The following is a 20,415-nucleotide window of genomic DNA, read 5'->3' as shown; positions in this document are numbered from 1 at the left end:
CATCGCGTTTTTGGATTGGATTTGGTAATGTAAATGGTTTTAACAAATGTTGTGATAGTATGTGGTGAAGTGTGTGTTTGCTTCAATTAAATCGATCGGGAACATCCTGATTATAAACCATATGTTGCAATTTATGTTCGCTGTCGTTGGAATTCAATTGTTTAAGGTAATCGCTTAAAATGACTTGAACGGATGTACTAAAGTTAATTCATGATTGTTCTAATTCAGATAACAATAACAACACTAGTTACTTTGTTAACGCAATACATTCATTTGAATTATCATTTAAAATAATTAAATAAATGCTGCTGTACTGCTTCAAGTTATTTTTAGAGAATTAAATATAATCATAACAGTAGTTCAGAATAATTGGCTTCGTTAATGCCGTAAAAGAAAACTTAGACTAAACATTTATAGAGAATAACGCATACTTAAACTATCTTCAGTAGGTACGTTTGACTGAAAAGGTTAACAAAGATGACCGTAATTATGTATCTTTGGTCAAAGTCTTTTAACAAATTGTGCCGTCTCAGACTGACAGTCTTCAGTTTTGGTATCTATACTACACTTTCGGTTGATGTAATACAAAAGCGTGTTTTCAGGGTAAATTCTTTAGCTGCACAGATATAACGAAAGTTACTTTTGAAGAATGCCAGTAAGTACTAGTTCTTTACACATATTTAATAACAAAAGCATCCTTGTAAAATTAACGCTTTCGTTTTATAGGATTTTCGTCTGTGCCTCAGTTTCATTCATTTCTGTATCTGTTTTTTGATCATTTTGTCTGGCTATATATTTTGCCCTTATAGGAACGAATGTTAAATACGAACTCAGACAGAGAGTCCATTACCATCCTGGGTTAGAACCTACTATCTTAGACATGAGTGTCGCACGCTGAAGCAAGCTGAGCACTACACAATGTGAAATGTCCCCAAAATTTGTATTTTTATACATCTTTTCAATTCAAGAACGCTTTGCGTTATTTTTGATCGGATCAAAAACACGATGCGTTAATTAAAATACAAATATTACTTCCTATATATCAAATGACCCTTATTTAATTTTATGTTATATTTTATTAACAATTTCAGAGGTACATACCTGGTATACAAAAATGGTAAGCCAACAATAGAAGACCGTATATGGCAGAAGAATAAATTTAATTTCGACAACGTCTTAAATGGAATGCTTACATTATTCACCGTATCCACATTCGAGGGATGGCCTGGGTACGTATTTTATAATCGATCATTTATATAATCGATCGCAATGGAACTTTTTTCAAAGAATAAATTATAACTGTGACTATTGACAAGATAGTGTGTCCTGTGCTCTATACGAGAGTAAATATAAGTATAGTTTAATTTCAAATTCCCATAAAATATTTAATAAGCAATAATAAATAATAATTTTTCTATTTATAGACTATTGTCAACATCAATGGACTCAAATGAGGAAAATCATGGGCCTATAGAGAATTCTCGTCCCCTTGTAGCATTCTTTTACATAAGTTATATTATTGTTATAGCATTTTTTATGGTAAGTTTTGACGATAGTATCATCTCGGATGATATTTATTTATATATATATACATTCTAAAACAATGTGTATGCCTAAAAATACAAGAAAATGTTACTTCTCCAATTTAACACACATACACGTACACATCAGTTAAATTAGAACACAAGCAATATATCAAAGGAAAAAATAAAATAAAACAAAACAAAAAACAATAATAATAACTAAAACTAAGAGATAAAGATTAGAGATAAATATGATAATAAACATTGAATCAAATTGGTTAAATTATGGTAGTCCGAGAGTTTATTGTACAAAAACTTTAAGTAAAGGAAAATATCAAGTAGGTATATAATCCTTGACGACGTTTGAACTGCGCACCGCTTGACTTTTCGTGCGCCGTTAACATTTGCGCGGGCAATACAAGTATCGTAAGAAAAACACTTATTTGTTTCAAAATGTGGAGAAAGCCTGACTGAACTGAATATATCGAACACTTCAGTCTTTGGCAATAAACATTGAAAGCGTTAAAGATCTTCGAAAATATGATTTAAAATTTATTTATTTAATCAAATAAGTTGCCGTTACAAGTCACCCCAATGCGGCAAGTTTTGTATGTAATATAAATGTACTTTTATTATTAGTATATAAACAAATAAAAAATTAAAAACTTTATTAATGACAAATAAGTTGTGACAAAGTTCATATATAGCTAGTCCCCACACTAGCGAGTCCCTGTGTAACTGGATAACAATTAGTCAGTGGTACATGGTACATGTTTAAAACAGTTTTTTGAGAAAAATATTTTTACACACAGTAAAAAGTCCACAGTAAAAAAATAAATTCCTTATAAAGAGTTAAAAAGGAATACAATTAATACCAAAAATACCAAAGTATTAAAACAAACAGAGAGAAAAATAAAGTTAGGTTATATATTATAGTGTAATGAGTGCCGTTTTGAGTGCGACGTCTTAATTTTATTTATGTTTTTAGGTTAACATATTCGTAGGTTTTGTCATAGTTACATTCCAAAAAGAAGGAGAGCAAGAGTTCAAAGATTGTGAATTAGATAAGAATCAAAGGAATTGCGTTGAGTTCGCACTAAAAGCCAAACCAATAAGAAGGTTACTTTTGTTTCATTTCATATCATCGTTTTAAAAAATCCAGGGCCTAATAAGAATATTTACAGGTATATTCCAAAACATCGAATCCAATATAAGACATGGTGGTTTGTGACTTCACAGCGGTTTGAGTACGTGATATTTTTCTTTATCGTCCTCAATACTGTGGCCCTCATGATGAAGTATCATGATGCACAACCATTATATAAGAAGGTAGGTAGCAACAACCCGTATAGGTAAGTTAAGTCGTTAAGCCTCACTCTTTAAGCGGAAGTAATATTAATGGTACACCGGAAATTGAAGTCACAGTTTCCTTTAATAAAGCAACTGGCCGAAATAAAAATAATATTTTCATAAAAATGTAGAAATCTAAAAATCTATAACTCTTGCTGAATAATTATATATCAGAGCATTAGCTTGTCAGCTCGGGAGATAATTGTTGGCTGTTTATTTATTTCATTATTATATGTTGTTAATGTTGGTATTAAGATGTATTTACTATCTAAAATAGAGCTGTGTTATCTAATTGCAATAATAATAATTATTATTATTAGTCTCCGTGACAAAGGCGTATAAGGTATAGGTTAATCTCATGGCTATAATTATGTCGTTTGCAATTATGTATTATATGTACTGTCTTGTCTTAAATCATTGAATTGAAAGGAAACAACACCATTTGCTTTTTTTTCAGATATTGGACTATTTAAATATGCTTTTAACGACCGTTTTTATGTTGGAATTTGTTTTTAAATTGGCAGCATTTAGATTTAAGGTACGTAACTAGTATATAAACCCTTTTTATGCTCACTTACTTTTTAGAAAAATATTGTGGCTTATTACGTATGGCATGTGATCCGTTATTTATTGGTATGACATTTTACTTTCTGACTTAGCTTTTTCATTAAAATTATGTCATAATTTTTAATAATTGCAATGTGAGGTTGACTAAGGTCCGTCCGTGTTATAGAACGTCAATCAGTCATAATCAATCAAATCATATATGTAGTTCAAGAGCTGTTTTTCTGTAAGTTTGACATATTTGAAAGATTGTACTTTAGATACGAATAAGAATATGGACCTAAGCTCTACGTTAGCAAAGGAACAAGCTACGAAATATGTTTGCATTGAATTCAAAGTTATGTATTAATGTTTTTTGTATAACATATATCACTTAGTAATACAGAAAACCTTGTTAAAAAATAACTTATTAAATAGTTAAATTAATGGTAGATTAGGTAGCTTTCGATTTAGGTTTTATACCTCATGAGCAACATTCCTTCATTTCAAAAAATGTATAATATTATTTTACAGAATTACTTTGGCGATGCATGGAATACAACGGATTTTATATTGGTAGTGGGCAGTATAATAGATATCGTAGTTACTCAAGTGAATGAAAATAAACTGCCATCCGAAGTAAGTCCAATAGTCAATATATTTCGCCATCAAGGAAATCGGATAATAAATCTTAGGCCTGTGTTTGTTGCGTAAATTAGTTAAGTTAACATATTGTTTAAATTACATCATTAAATAGCTTATAGTAAACTTTTTGCGAAATAATTCACATTTATCTAGATATAAAATTCATTAAATTAAAAAAGTTTTAAAATGTATTATCACAAAATCGACTTATATTGTTCTTATAAAGTAAAAATTCGTTTGGTAAGTAATCAATCTGTTATTTAAGTAATTGTAAATGTCACAATATTAAAGTAGTGATCAGACAAAACAATACCTACCCTCGCTCCGCTATTCCCGCATACCCATTGATACCTCAAATATTTACATTTCCGATTACTATTTAGACAATGTATATATTTCCTAGGAAATGTGTCTAATATAATTTATTTTACACATTTCCGTGCGATTTTAGGTATTACATACAATTCCGAGGAAATGTTAATAACGACGGATTACATACATTTCCGGTTACATAAATATATATGAATTGCTGTTTGTTTCTCCGCTAAAACTCGAGAATGGCTGAATGATTTGGCTAATTATGATCTAGAAATATTTGTGAAAAGAAAACAATTTTTTTACCGGATTAAAGCTATTTGTATTTATTATAAATTTATTTATTATTAATTATTATTTGTATATATTATTATAAACTTATACCGTGACCACGCACGCTGTAAAGCACGCGAAACGTCGGAAAATTTTAAATTTTATAATTATGTAAAATAATTAATAAGTTTATAATAATAAAAATTGCTTTAATCCGGTTAAAAATTGTTTTCTTTCAATGTGTAAAACCTATGTTAACCAAAGACAATACTATATTTGTGGAAGTTCAGGTTCATACGGTAAGGAACAAAAGTAAAGAAAAATACTAAAAACTACAGTTGAATTTTCCAATAAAAACTGTTTCCAGCTGGAAAATATTTTATGTATTTTGTCTGATCTACATCAAAGATTTATGTTTCATAGCTGTAGTATGAGGTCCGATTTCTTTGGTGTGTTGAAAAAAATATTGTATTAAGTTTTGACACAAATATTATGTAGGTGATATGAAATTCACCAGGTCATCTAGTAAATTTATAATACTTTTATTCATTCCGATAATATTTTATGATAAAATAGGATCTAGCGTAGATTAATGTATTCTAGATATAATTTAAATTAAAGTCATATTAATTAGCTTACGCAATTATAACTGTTTTATTTCGTTTTCAGCTCATTGCACCCCTTGGATCAAATAAAGAGGTAAATAATTGTTATTAATTGCATTAATTCATTAAAATAATATCAGAAATCTTTATATTATTAAAGTGAGTAAGTTATGCGCTTGCGACTCTACTAATCGGATATGGGGAATAATTGTACCTTTTTGCGATAAGCTTATAGTGAGGTGACAGGTAGACCGACAGTGAAGAGTAACTATTATAGAAACAATATTGATGTTAAGTGATACGAAGCCCTCGGACACTTTCAATGTCAAAGGGCTCGCAAATGTGTGGCTGACTTTTGGTATGCTCATTTCTTGAGGGACCCTAAGTCAAATGGGTTCGGAAATACTTAAATGGGCAGATAGATCGACATAGCAATGCGGCAAGACTGCATCAAAAAGCGTGTTCAGTAGTGGATCGACGGACATCGAGATGACGATGAAACTCAGCTGCAGGTCAATCAGAACAACTCCTCTGAACACTCTCGCAATGCGCAACGTCAAGAGATCTAGACGCTCGGATAGTTCGTTCGCAACCAAGCTACTATAATAATATGTTTGATATTTGCATTTTATTTTCAGGGCTCAACAACTCTTCTAAAATACATTACGTTTTTCCGTCTATTTCGAGCGATGCGTTTGATAAAATTGCTATCAAGAGGAGAACGAATACGTACTCTACTTTGGACATTTATAAAGTCATTTCAGGCTCTACCATATGTAGCCTTGTTGATTGTGCTACTATTTTTCATCTATGCCGTTGTTGGAATGCAGGTAATATTTCAAGTCATTCTATGTTAAGTTTATTTAACTGGGTTAAGACTAACCCCCTTTTATCACCGTGGTAACTAAGGTACTCTCTTGTCATCACGTAAATAAAATTTCACAGAAATAGGTGTGATTTGGTTAAAAGAGTATAAATCTTGAAGTTCATATATTTTTTTGCTAAGTGTGGTATGGAGACCGACCGTATATTCCGAGTTCTTTTCAACATTCAATGTATCAGGAGCCTAGGTAGACTGCGTTAAGACTGGCACGAATGGCAAACCCTTAGTAATCAGAGAACATTGTTTCTCATATATATTAATGACACTAAATTTCTTACAGTTGTTTGGTAAAATAGACTTAGACGATGAAGTACTAACCAGAAATAACAACTTCCAAACGTTTGGTAGCGCTTTGATGGTGTTATTCAGATCAGCTACGGGTAAGAACATAATTTATATATTTATTTATATTTACCTTTGAGATTAAACGATGAAGTTTGGGAGATTTTTATAAGTAACTAGCGGTCGCTCGGTAATTTTGAAAATGTGTTGGATGCTGTATGGAATCATGTTGCATTCTAATATTGAAATCGGTTGAGTATTTTGATGTTTTTATATGAAGGTGCCTGTCGCACTGAATAAATGATGTCTACTGGTATTTTTAGGTTAATAAGTTAATTAATAAATAATGCATTCTTATTAATTATGGATAATATTAGCATATTTGATTTGCCTTAATTTTGCTATGATAAAAACTTATGATTGTGTTTAGTTATATTAAAATTTACACACGTCAGGTTTAAATGGTTCTGATATTTTTACGGTTTTTTTTTATTGACTGCAATGAATATAGTTATTTTAATTGTATATCTGCTTTCACAGGTTCACAATGATTATATTCTAATTTTAGATCGCAGTGTAATAATTTCACGGTATAGCTTATAATATGTTTATATTTAATTCTATATGTAGAAAATTCAAGTTGCCTACATTGCCAAGTTCAGTATATGGATTCAATATAGCAGTATTAATATCTTAAACGCACGGATACTTAATGATTTCTCTTACTCAAAAAAAGTATTTGTGGTCTACAGGTGAAGCTTGGCAGGATATAATGATGGCGTTGTCCCCCAATGATGACGAGCATCCCGGTATACCTGTAGGCTGTTACCACGCTGATGGTGATAACTCCACCCTGGTAGAACTTAGCTGTGGAACGACTTTTGCTTTCCCATACTTTATTTCGTTTTCTCTTCTGTGTACATTTTTGGTAAGTTATATTATATTATATTTTTCTTTAAAGCTGTACATTCAATTAATAAACACTATGGTGCATTGAAGCAGCTTTAATGTTGATTTTATTTCTGAAAAATAAAAACAAAGCTTTGTTACCTAACAATGTGTACCTACACATAATAAAAAGTTTTTACTTAAAAGAGAAAGTACACTAGCGCCGGGAGGATTCCATGTGCCGTGGGCTGCTAATCTCTTCCATTCGACATATTAAGATTGTAGACTTATTAAATTCTATTTTTTTAATAGAACAGGGATAAACAGGCAGGAGGCTCACCTGATGTTAAGTGATACCGCTGCCCATGGACACTCTCAATAAAAACTCGCGAATGCGTTGCCGGCCTTTTAAGAACGCTCTTTTCTTGAAGGACCCTAATTCGAATATAACACTTTCAATAATTAAACTACTATTGTACAAGAACAATACTTTGGTCTCAGCATAGGACCAATGTTGATGTAGATTTTTAGTGAATGTATAAAATTATGAATCAATACTGAAAATTTTGTTATTAAAATAGTGGTGAAAGGTAAAAGGCCATTTGAAAGATTAAGCGAGCACAATTAGCGTGTTATCTTAAAAATCGGCTTGTCGCTGAAAGGCTCTAGGTCTATGCATAAAATCTATAAAACACGCATAAATATGACTTCTCTACACTTCATTAGCGATTTCATTTTTATTATTAAGTAATTTTTCTTTTATTTAACATTATAGATTATTAATTTATTCGTCGCCGTTATTATGGATAACTTCGATTACCTCACACGCGATTGGTCTATCTTAGGACCTCATCATCTTGACGAGTTTGTTAGGTAAGACATAATATGCAAAGATGTGTTAAAAGTTTTAAAATTATTTATTCAGTTAAACCCTTATATCAACACTGTTCTAGGTTATGGAGTGAGTACGATCCAGATGCTAAAGGTAGAATAAAACATTTGGATGTCGTAACCTTACTGAGGAAAATCAGTCCGCCTCTAGGTAAAAACTTATTTTATTTTTACTTCTTACAGAACACTAAGACTGTTAATGAACATTACCTTAGTTTAATTCATTAGTATTAGAAAATTAAGTCAACATAATATTACTTATTAGCCATAATTATTGTATATGCTATATTGTAATTCATGTAAAGTCGCATTCTTTTTTGTGAACTTTATTGCAATAACTATGCAAGAACTATATTCTTTAGAAAAAGTAATTAGTACGTAAGTCAAAGGATAATGTACTTATTAATTTCACTGGTTCAATACTTTTTGATATTCCAAATAGTTAGTTTATTCAATCCAATAATAATATAAACGTTTTTCGGTGGGAAAAACTTAAATACTTTTTATTGTATGTCTATTTTATGATTTATTATGTTTATTAGAATCTGCATTGAAACTTCTTAAAGAATCTCTTGAAACACCTAATGCGTGGTCTTGTCCTATAAGTAGCAATAATACATTTAAGTAAATCTCTTATACAATATGTATATTTTTATCAGGTTTTGGCAAGCTTTGTCCCCATAGAACTGCCTGCAAGCGTCTCGTATCAATGAACATGCCTCTAAACTCCGATGGCACTGTCAACTTCAACGCCACGCTTTTCGCCGTTGTGAGAACACAACTGCAGATAAAAACTTCAGGTAAATAGAACTATTATCAAAAAATATTACAGGATAAATAATAGAAATAACTGGAATATAAAATGGACATAAAAACTAAATATGTAATACAAAGAATGATTGACAGTTCACTTATAGCAAAAGTGTAACTTACATTAGTAACAATAGAAGGAACGTTACTTAACGTGAAATAGTAAACATAATAAAATAGTAGAAAAAAATGAAAAACATCTCTACTCAATAGCGTTAAAACACTAACCTTCCTTTAAATTCTAAATTTTAATTGTATATGAAATTATTATAATTTTTTTAGGAGTTATTGACCAGTGCAACACGGAGTTGCGGGCAATAATAAAAAAGGTATGGAAACGAACGTCACCAAAACTGTTGGACCAGGTAGTGCCCCCGCCAGGTGACCCGAACGAGATAACGGTTGGAAAATTCTACGCCACCTTCCTCATACAGGATTACTTCAGACGGTAATTTATTTAACCAATATAAATTTTAAAATAAATAAAATTAAAATAGAAAATATTGACATTCAGAAAATTTTCTACGTACTTCAAATAAAGAGGAATACGTAAGCTTTGATGTTAAAATTGATGTATCTTAAAATTATCACTGGCATGACTCATACAAATTTTCTAAGTTTGCTTATAAAAGAGATTTCGTTTATCGATCGTAGATTCGTTAATAATATATATTTTTATGAGTAGCAAACTTCGCAAAATCTGTATAGAACAGTAGTTAGTTTCTGTTAAACTTTCGTAGTCATTCGTAATTTTTTTTACTTAAACTATATAAAATCTAAGATCTGGAGTACAATTTGTAACAACAACCGAAGAACAAACAAACTAGAATGAATTTTTATATAAACGTAATAATTGCAAAATTGGTGACCCTACCGTCGTCCGACATTTTTACTTAATATTTTTAACTCAGTCAGAGTACGCACATCCAGCGCAGGAGCCGATCAGAGAGCAAATGTACTCAACAGCCTATTCTATGCACTACTGACAAAATGACTCTGACACATTACAACCTGTAAAATGTGTTGCGTGGTGTTGCCATTTTAATAAAATAAATGAGATCATGGTCTCTTATCATAATCCAGACATTTAGTAATTATTCATCCTACGTATTAAAAACCCGTATCTGTTGTTTTCGATTTAGGAACTCTAGTTCCAAACGCACTCACATGCATAGTAATTGTTCAATTACGTTTTAGGCCATAATTTTATGTCGTAGGTATGTTCAATGGCATAAAACTCCTTCAAACAACTTCTTAGACCCACTGCGATAATCGAACATTGATGCCATTGTAAATAGCTTAATTTACTACCGAAACAATTCACTTAACAACTTTTAAGAACACGAACACAAAGCTAAAGGCCAAAAACATCGTAGTTATTCATAAGTAGTAGTTCATATTCGTTTCTAATCATAAGTCATGATTGTTTGGTTATATTGGTTTTTGTTACAGATTGTATACGTAAAAATGTCGTAGATTAATTAAATAAATTTTTACTAATAAAATGTTCTATTTTATAGGAACCATGCGTAAGTTATTCTAATTATAAGCAACCGATAGCTGTAATTGAGCTTAATTATTGGTACCACAGGACAATGCCAATGCTTGAAAGACTTTTTTAGCCCTTGGGTCTATCAATCATTTCTTTATCGTAAGACATTCAATAATAATAATAATAATATTTTTGCAATTAGCAGGAGTACAGTGTTTTTTTATATTATACGTCCCAAAACACATCCTGTTTCTTTACTCGTCTCGAGTTTTCCAAACCGAAACAATTATTGTCTCTCTAGAAATCAAACCTTGCATTATGTTAAAGTGCCGTCACTTAGTTCCCTTTTGCAGGTACGTAATGGCGAGGCGACGAGGACTTTATAATTTTTTTAGCAATAATTTATATGCTATAGAACACGTGATATATACATCATACATTATGATGTAGATAAAGAGAATGATTGTTAGACCTTTTTTCCAGCTTATTCGCACCCTGATTTTAAATTTTTACAGCATGGTTTAAAGGTTCCCAAGCATGTTTTCTTTGTGTATAATTATCAGATATGCTTTTTTCAGTTTGCACTTTCTGCTATTCGCGTGGTTTTAATGTTTTTGCATGAAGTTCACTTAAATTTGAATCTGCTTATATAACCGTTAAAAAGTATACACTGGAAAACATGTTTTTGGAACATATTTTTACGTGATAAAAGAATTTTAAAGGCAATAATAATAGTTACATCTTATTATCTCAGTATATACGTAAACCAATTAGAGCTATCATAACAAGTAAGGACAAGAAATAAATTTAAAGTTAAGTAATTTTTATTAATTATTATTATGAAGTCAGCCTATACTGCGTCAGACCATACTAGGGCTGTCTGAAAAATACCCCTTGTCTTAAAGGTTTATGTTGATATTGATTGACCGTTTAACAACATCCCATATCTGGAAGGTTTCTTTTGTTTATGTTGATTAAAAGTACTTTACTGTTGCTGAAACTGTTGTTAAATTATGACTGGTCATTTGAAATCTTTGATTATTATATGTGCTGGTGACCAATCACAACAAAGCAGAACACGTCATAGTTGTTTCTTTACATTCACATTCCTTGGGCCTGAGATGGTGCAAAATTTGTACTGCAAGTCATTAAACAACCTTTTGAATAATAATCTTATCTTCCTGATAATGATTTATTAAAGTTTTATTTATGCCTTTAAAATTGCATAAGTGCTTACCAGCTGATCTTCATCTTTATAATTTCTATTTTATATTAATAACACACCCAACAACAGATTCAGGAAACGTAAGGAGCAGGAAGCAGTCAAAAACAATCAGACAACTCTTCAAGCTGGTTTGCGGAAACTGCATGAAGCTGGACCCGAACTGAAGCGAGCTATTTCTGGCAATCTTGACGACGTTGTTGGGGAAGTTGTTGAACCTATGCATAGAGTGAGTATAACATATTTAAAAGACGTTTAAAAAGAAAGCATTGTCTACGCAACGCCAATGGATTCATCACTCGATTCGTTGAATACGGTCAAGTGGAAGAAGCTGGTACTGGGGAGCTCCCGTCCACAGCTGAGCTCCACGCGGGACCGAATTTGCGCTTCCTGCAGTTGCAAGCGATGGCTCGAAGTGAATTACCGTCTGGCCTTAGTGACCTCACCAACTATCTTGCAGGCTAATTTAAAGCCTAGCCTAGAAGCCTGACCTTTCAAATGACCGCGAAACTAAACGTCGTTCAATATGTCAACGTTGATGATGTTGGCTTGTTAAGGAGAATGTCTTCAAATTTTAGCGGTAAATGCTCAAAGTTGTGTCTTATTGGGGTAACATTGACTAGATCGACTCATCCAGTTTCCACGTAGAAGAGTTTAGACTTCAGACACGAACTTATTCGAGTACTGATCGACATAGCTGCACGGCTAGTGTAATGAGTATCCTCAGTGCTATCACCCACAACCAAAGGACACATAACATACACAAGTGCGATGAATCTCGGCTATCAGCATCCCAACACTTAAATTTATAAGTATTTGTATTCAGAAACGTTTAAAATAGAACTTTGTCAAAATATTTCTGTATTGTAACAAATGTGAATGTGATTGGGTCATAAAAACGATATCTTTATTTTTTTATTTCAGAGAAATCACACACTATTTGGTGCTGTTTGGACAAGTATTAAGAAGGGCCGAGGAAGTTTTTACGGACCGCGAAAACCTTCTAAAGCTATGGTCAAATCTAAATCAATGAATGGTAAACATTTTATATTGAGATTTTATAATTATTGATAGAGGTACTCGTTGTCGTTGTTGTTGTTGTTGTACGTCGTAGAAAATATGATTCCTGAAATATAGTTCTAGGAGATACCACAATCGTGACTTTTAATTGATTTAGGAAATAACGAAAACCATTTAAATACGATATATTGCAAGAGTTCCTAAAGAAAAAAAATTTAACATACACTTGTGGTTAGTTGCGTATGTAAATATTATATTTCTGCTTTAGGTGACAAAAACATTTCCTTGGGTTTCATGATGCAAAGGGAGTTAGGAATGGACGGGAAAATTCCGGAAGAGGATAAGTAAGTTTTTTTTTTAAAGATTTAATTTTCATATTAACCTGCGCAAATCGATGAACAACGGAAGCCCACTGTATAACAAACCGCTTTAACTAAATAAACAAATAGTTTATTTATTGGATAAATGAAAGAAACATTTATTGTTAAACATATGAATTACTGTTTTATTCTAAATGTAATCAATATTTACTAAATTTACGTTTTATTAAGCTTTACTAAACGGAATGAATACGTTGAATATTACTCCTTCTTAGTTTTCAGAAAGATTTTTCTAATGTATATTTGGCAACGGTTTTTATTATTTTTACAGTAAATATAATGATGACCAAAGTGAAAGCGAGGAGGAGATAGCGATGCAACCTCTTTTACACGGAAAGGATTCGGAAAGGATTTTCAGAGTTATCGAGTAAGTTTTTAAATATAATAATAAAATTATACAATTATTTAAAAAAAACATATATGTACATTGGTAAAATCAAACTATGTAAATTCTGTTATGCATAGTTTAATAGCAAGTAATCATATCAATATAAATAGAAAAATATTTTTATATGTAGCGCACCATTTCTGTAGTCTATTGCAAATTACAATTTCGTGTCTGTGGCCCTACCCTCTTCACGCTTCAATTCATACGTTAAATTTAGATTAAAATTATTAAATAATTTCCAATTAATAAGGATAGTTAAATAACTCTTATAATAACTACTAGCTGACCTTAGCTAAGTTTTAAAAACCTTCATAATTAATATAATTTATTTTATTATATTTTCATTAAAGTTAAATCTCGTAAGCAATGTAACATTACCTATAGTAGAAAACATAAACGTTGGTGTTGTTGTAATGGTGTCGTAAAATCATGGCACATTAAAAATATACATACAATTATAATGTTTACAGAAAAACATCGAATGATTTAATGACAAATATGAGATACAGTAAGTTATCGAAGGTTTTAGTGTGTTGTGATTGTGCTATACTAATTTTGCTGTTGTGGTCTATAAAATTATATTCTCCGACTGATTTTAAAGTTAAAACGGTGGAAAAAATGTTAACCTAGGCATCAAACATTTGACGACGACGAAGTTGATCCGTTGTTGTAATGCCGCATGGGATTAACTTACCTGTTGTGTTGTAGAATTTTCATCCACGGAGAAAATATTTGTTGGTAAAATTTTAAGCATGTACTAGTGCAATAATTATCGCCTGTCTGTGAGGAAAGACAACCTATACAATATCTCTTTCCACAAATATTCTAGCAATTATTTGCATTCAAACATTGTTATAAAAAATTGAGGGTAAAAATACTATGGGAATCAATTTCAATGTAATTATTTTAATAACTATTGATGTTAAAGAATTGGAAATGTAAAGTACTGAAACCGAATATTATTTGCTTTTGAAACATATCGAGATTAACGTTCTCGTAGGGTACTTAGGTCCTCCCTATGGAAAAACCGTATTTGACACGCGAATCACACTTCGCCCTAAAGGTAAAATTCAGAATCGAGATTAGCTCTAAGTGTGACTACCGATATTATTATAACAATAATAAATGGTTTATTTGAAAGCGGCAAAGTGGTTTATTGACTTACACATACGGAGTTTGTAGTCTGGACTCTGACGGAATGCGACCAAAATTGTTAACAGCTATTATAACTATCGCTTTACGTTTTTCATTGCATGTTTTGAAATTTCATATAACAATGTAAAAAAATATTTTCAAGTAACTAAAAATGACAGTGCATGCGTATGTTGATTTGAACGCAAAAGTATATTAAAAACAATATTTTAACTAATATCGTTAAGAATGAGTGAAGATCTTATAGCATAAACATTTTTTGGACTCACTTATTTTATTTCTAGATCGTGACAATATGCGACAGATAAACAAGGTGCCTTATTGTGTAGAGAAACCCGCGGAGAGTCTCATTGCTCGGGTAAGGCTCTTAAAAATACTATCGCATTGGCGTAGAGGAAAATACTTGAAGATATGCGGATGTCTTATCAAGCAACATTATATCTATTTTTCCATGTAATATATGTTTATTAAATTAAATATGACGAAGACGTTCTATATTATAATGTTCAAATAACATACGTAAGTATAAGGCTGAATTATAGTAGGTATTTCTATAAATGTGTGCTTAGAAGTTTTTCCTTAATTGTTTAATGCGCCACCTATCGGCAACCCATTAAACTAAGCCAACATTACAGGTGCTAACGGATCAAGGGTTGGGCAAATATTGTGACGCCGATTTTCTACAGAGCACTTCCCGCGAAATGCAGGAGGCGCTCGACCTCACGCAAGAGGAGATGGACACGTAATTATTTTATCTTTAATTCTAGATGGCAGTAACAAGTATTTATTAAAATCTATTTTGTATCCCAGTAAACTGACAAAAAGGAGGATTTTATTTTGGCTGTGATATTGTTAGTAGTGTAATTGTTTGATTTTATAGGCTTCCAAACCAACTGCGTTTGGTTTTGAAAAATCATATGATACAGAAATAAAAATATGTAAATCAATATAATTTTTTACAGCGCTGCAAATCAGCTAATTTTGAAAGAGCGCTTGATGTCTCAAAACTCTGAGAACACTGTGGTAAGAGCAAAATCTTTCTTAAAACAGAATTTTATTTAAATATTATTTTATTTTTATTATAAGTAGCCTTTCAGTAGCGTATCATAATATAGCATATAGAATTAACTATAGAACGATTGATTAATTTTAGATATTTTTTTGCAAAAGTGTGTAACATGTATGGCCATTTAGCAAATGTCCTCTTTAGTTTGGTGGAATAATTCTGGAATTATCGTCGATACTTTGTACCGTGTAGCTATAACGATGCCATCTTAAATATTCAGTTTCCATAAATTTGACTTTAACGACGTCTAATTTTCCACTGACAATTCAAAACTTTACACATCCACTAACAATCTTAAGCAACATCTTCTCTACCTGCTCTATGCTGAAACGGAAAGAACCTATTCTTCTTGTGCAATAAAACCATTAATAAGTCAAATGAAAAGACTAGCTGCCCACGTCACAGGGAATCCTAGTGTGGGGCTAGAGCACTGTCTCTTTTAACTAAACATCTTTTATACAACGCGATCCCAGGTTTACGATGTTAAATTAATACATCGAAACACCAACCAATGTTCAATATTGAAATAGGAATGGCTATTGGAAGTTACCGACGTATATCCAAAAGGCTTTAATACGTTATGTTTCAGGAAAACTTGCTATCTCGTCAGTACCATCCCTTCCACCAGCCCCCGATGCAGCCTCCGCGCAAGAAATAAGCGATTTTTATAAATTTTTGGTTTCATTTTCACCTATGTTGGTTGACAGCCACATGGGTTTTGTGCCATTTTGGCAGGTTCTGCGGAGCTTTGGAGTTTGGTCACGGAGTTTTGTAGTTTTAAAAGCGATAATGAGATTATGCTTACGGTATGTTAAAATATTGTTTATGTAAATAGTTTGTTTTTGACCGTCCTTCGAGGTATTTGCATTTGCTTTCAAACGTGTTTTTGTATAAGACCTAGTTTAATATAAAATGTAATTTGGAGGGCACAAAAAGCTGATACTGCCATTTGGAAAATTAGCGCAGATATGTGCCTTGATTTACAGATTCTTTTTAGCAAATATTGTGCATTCAATATTAGTAATACACGCTTTTGGCATGATGAAAGATATACTTGGCAATGTGCCTTATAAGTTATAACCAAATTAATATATTTGAACTTATTCTACGAAAAATATGTATATTAGAAGTTAAGTGCCAAAATATTGATAATGTAATTACATAAAGCTTATATTTTGTGTATTTATCTTTATGCGAATTATATTTTTGAAAATTCATAGCATATATGAGTTATATAGGGTTAAAAAGTGTGCTTATCTATTTACTCAGTGTTGTAATTCAATTTTGTACGAAAAATATTGTAATTGTTAACCATAAAATAATTTTAAAAAACTTGTTTGATTTATTTGCTGATCTGACAATTGAAATCTATTTTTAGATATAGGTATAATTATGACTTGAATTCATCATTGCCTCTAACTCTTTTCATAATATTCTCCTCATCATTCCATAAAGAGGCAAAGGCTTTTGTAATTGAAGACAAAGAGTCCATAGATTTTGATGCTCCAAAATTGACTAAGAAATCTCGTTCAGATTTGAATCTATTGGATTGCTCTGCCAAAGGCGGATCGACATCGGACAGTACTAATGGATACGCTTGACTTGACGCTGCTTCTTTATCAATCGTATCTGCTTCAAAATGATCCTGTATTTTTTTTTCTTTATCTGCGTGCACGTACATTTCGTCAATTTCTTCTTGAAGGCTTTTAATTAAATTTTCAAGATCAAAAATCTTACTATTAATATCGTCTATAGATCTTTTTGCGGAAGATTTATTTTCAGATTCCATAGTCAGTCGCCTGGATTCTGTACAATCACTATTAAGCTCTCGGCTAAATTTATCTATAAGGGAATCTACGCTGCAAAGCTTCGCTGTGTAATTGAAGAAATTTTCCATTGTCACTCGTAGTATCTTTTGTATTTTTCTTTACAGGCCGCTAATCGTTCCTTTTTCTTCTGGACTTCGCAAGGATCAGGTGGCGGAGGAGGAGCTGGTAGTGGGGGTGGGGGCTGTTTCATACAAGGATGTGGTAAATCTGCATGAGCAGCTGTTAAATCTTCTATAGCATCACATCTGGATGTTCCAGTTTTTTCCCTATCAACGATACAAACAATAGCCTCTTCGGTTGTGGTGTATGGCGGATTTTTAATCTTTTCAATACATATAGCAAGGCATGGTGCTATTGGTTCCGGAGGTTCAATAGGCTTTGGAGGACATATTTTAATACCTGCCTTTTCTTTTTGTCTTATGCGTTGTAACTTACATGGATCAGGCGGGGGTGGTTCTGGTGTCGGCTCTATTGTACATTTCTTTGTTTTCATAATTTCAATTTTGGATACATTTTTGGAAGATAGTTTGATTTTTCTGGACAGCTTCTTGTCATTCCGATATTCGTCAAAAAAGAAAAAAACAAGCTGCCAGTTATTTTGTTTTATATATATATAAATTACATTTCTCAATAAATGAATTCTTGTGGTGGACCTTATTTTATACACATATTATGGACAAACATATATATATATACTATACGAATTCTATTCCTATTCTTTATTCTTGGGCGAGTGGGGACCCGTCGCATCGTCTCGCCGTGATTGACGCATTTCTTACTGCAGATATCTTCTAGTTGCGATCTGTAGCTTCTTAACATTTCAGCTTTTTACCTTTGTATAAATTTCTTGCTCCAGATCACACTTGGTGGCTCCAAATACAGGAGTTTCTATAATAAGATGCATCTGACTTGTTTGTAGGTCACACGTACATGCCGGATCTGACTTCAAACTATAGTGTGCAGGCATTCAGCAAACGCCCCATGTCCCGTTAATATCTGCATCATTTGTGGGTTAGGAAGTCATTCTTGTCTAATAATAATTATTTGTAGCCGTACATTACATAACTGATTAAAAAAATTGTTGTTTTGCCTGTTACAGTTACAACATTAGAGGTTACAATATCAATTTGTCGTGTTTTCGATAGTTTTTGGGGATAGTATACACCTTCTCCATCTTCTTAAACCCGTCAACACTGGGGTCCCACAGGGCTGTGTTCTATCCCAAGCCTGTTTCTTCTACATATCAGTGATATATTCCAACTAAGCAACATTCATTGTTATGCGGACGACAGCACTGGGTATACTCTTCACACTGGCCAGGCAAGTATTTCTCGGGCAGTTAATAAGTACCGGAACAAACTTGTGTCTGAAGTTGAAACTCTACTACGTGGAATCTCGGACTGGGGTAGACTAAACTTATTCCAATTTAACCCCAATAAATACAAGATTGCGCGATTTCCGCTAAAACTATCCTTTATCGCTTCTCCTCTTTTCATAGACACTCGTCTTACAGCCAGCATCGGAATACTTGGCGTTGATATATCGAACGACGTTCAGTTTCCAATCATTTGGAGATTTCCCTCCACACACAATACCAGCAAGGCAAGACGGACGAAGTAAATAATAAGTTAGATCTTAAAAAATATACTCTTGCTTTATTCATCGATTTTTCCCGCGCTTTTGACACTTTGGATCATAAACAACTTGAGGATAGAATCCATCATATAGGAATTCAGGGGCCACTAAGCACTTGGTGTTCAGATTATTTAAAAAATCGTACTTATGTAGTGAAAATAAACAATACCCACAGCGAGGTGGTTTCAGTAACAGAAGGCACCGCCCAAGGCTCGTTCCTTGGGCCTCTCCATTTTTTGACTTACGTAAACCAAATGCATAACCAAGTAGAACATTCCACTAATTACCAATTCACAGATGATACCTGTTTATTATTTGGAGATAGGGACCCTCATAAAGCTATTGAAGGACTACAATTCGACTTTAACAACATTATAAAGTGGTGCCACGCCGCTAAATATTGAAAAGACAAAACTGCTTATTATACAATCCCATTCCATCAAGGAAGCTACTGGTATAGCATTGGTGGCTCACAAACACGCATGTCTCCACAAATCAACCGTGTGCAAGTACCCTTCAATAGAAATAGTTGATAAACAAAAATATCTGGGATAAATTATACACAAAAACATGCATTGGAATCAACACATAGAATACGTTTGTGGTAAGCTACGACAGTTTTTGGCACAAGTAACAATACTCAAAAAACGTATCCCATTTAAAACAAAAATTGCACTTTACGCGCTTTGCGAGTCAGTCATCAATTAGGGTCTATGTAGCTACGGTAGAACTTATCCAACGTATCTCAACCGTATATATAACCTCCAAACGCGAATCCTCAAACATGTCGTCTCGAGAAATTAGAAACACTTCAAAATATTGCACATAACAGAAAAAGTAAATAAATGTCTTCTAGTCGAGCACTTTTCCGAGATGACATAAAAAAAACGAGTGGAGGATGATGTAAAGACTCGTGCGGTAACGCAGATTCGGCTCTGTACATCGAGAGCAAACAACGTATATGGCGAGAGAACGTTCAGGCATTTGCTACCGCGGCTAATAAATGGTCTACCCAATCAGATATTAGATAGCCTAACGCTAACAAACATAAACAGTAAATTAAAAAACTACGTTTATATGCAATTGTCGCGATCCTAAACAATACTGCTATGGTTACATTAATACAAACCACAGCGGTTTTCTAATGTAACATATTCTGATTTTATTATATTATTTTGTATAATAAAAAGAGAGAAAAGCAATGAAAACTTCGGGCCACCGCT

General features: G+C 32.4%; 1 protein-coding gene across 4 annotated transcripts in view; it reads left to right on the top strand.

Annotated features, from left to right (window-relative positions):
- The window catches only part of LOC123714954 (muscle calcium channel subunit alpha-1-like), a 39,470-nt gene extending 22,954 nt beyond the window's left edge, over positions 1 to 16,516 (top strand). For 2 of the 4 annotated variants that reach the window (XM_045669660.1, XM_045669658.1), the window contains 25 exons: positions 603 to 655; positions 1,092 to 1,229; positions 1,425 to 1,539; positions 2,512 to 2,642; positions 2,708 to 2,852; positions 3,331 to 3,411; positions 3,951 to 4,055; positions 5,319 to 5,348; positions 5,893 to 6,084; positions 6,418 to 6,517; positions 7,172 to 7,347; positions 8,083 to 8,180; positions 8,261 to 8,349; positions 8,858 to 8,998; positions 9,291 to 9,456; positions 10,529 to 10,537; positions 11,795 to 11,951; positions 12,647 to 12,758; positions 13,011 to 13,086; positions 13,394 to 13,489; positions 13,981 to 14,018; positions 14,947 to 15,020; positions 15,298 to 15,404; positions 15,625 to 15,685; positions 16,318 to 16,516. In XM_045669660.1, the coding sequence (XP_045525616.1) occupies positions 603 to 655; positions 1,092 to 1,229; positions 1,425 to 1,539; positions 2,512 to 2,642; positions 2,708 to 2,852; positions 3,331 to 3,411; positions 3,951 to 4,055; positions 5,319 to 5,348; positions 5,893 to 6,084; positions 6,418 to 6,517; positions 7,172 to 7,347; positions 8,083 to 8,180; positions 8,261 to 8,349; positions 8,858 to 8,998; positions 9,291 to 9,456; positions 10,529 to 10,537; positions 11,795 to 11,951; positions 12,647 to 12,758; positions 13,011 to 13,086; positions 13,394 to 13,489; positions 13,981 to 14,018; positions 14,947 to 15,020; positions 15,298 to 15,404; positions 15,625 to 15,685; positions 16,318 to 16,386 (2,559 nt within the window). In that variant the 3' untranslated portion in view covers positions 16,387 to 16,516. Of the gene's footprint in view, positions 1 to 602; positions 656 to 1,091; positions 1,230 to 1,424; positions 1,540 to 2,511; positions 2,643 to 2,707; positions 2,853 to 3,330; positions 3,412 to 3,950; positions 4,056 to 5,318; positions 5,349 to 5,892; positions 6,085 to 6,417; positions 6,518 to 7,171; positions 7,348 to 8,082; positions 8,181 to 8,260; positions 8,350 to 8,857; positions 8,999 to 9,290; positions 9,457 to 10,528; positions 10,538 to 11,794; positions 11,952 to 12,646; positions 12,759 to 13,010; positions 13,087 to 13,393; positions 13,490 to 13,980; positions 14,019 to 14,946; positions 15,021 to 15,297; positions 15,405 to 15,624; positions 15,686 to 16,317 lie in introns of those variants that run through there. The other 2 variants (XM_045669659.1, XR_006754374.1) reach the window with 2 other exon arrangements.
- Positions 16,517 to 20,415: the final 3,899 nt, after the last annotated feature.

Source organism: Pieris brassicae, chromosome 10 (genome assembly GCF_905147105.1).
Source record: "Pieris brassicae chromosome 10, ilPieBrab1.1, whole genome shotgun sequence".
NCBI lineage: Eukaryota > Metazoa > Arthropoda > Insecta > Lepidoptera > Pieridae > Pieris > Pieris brassicae.
Note: the sequence above shows the minus strand (reverse complement) of the source record. Positions and strands in the feature narration are given on the sequence as shown.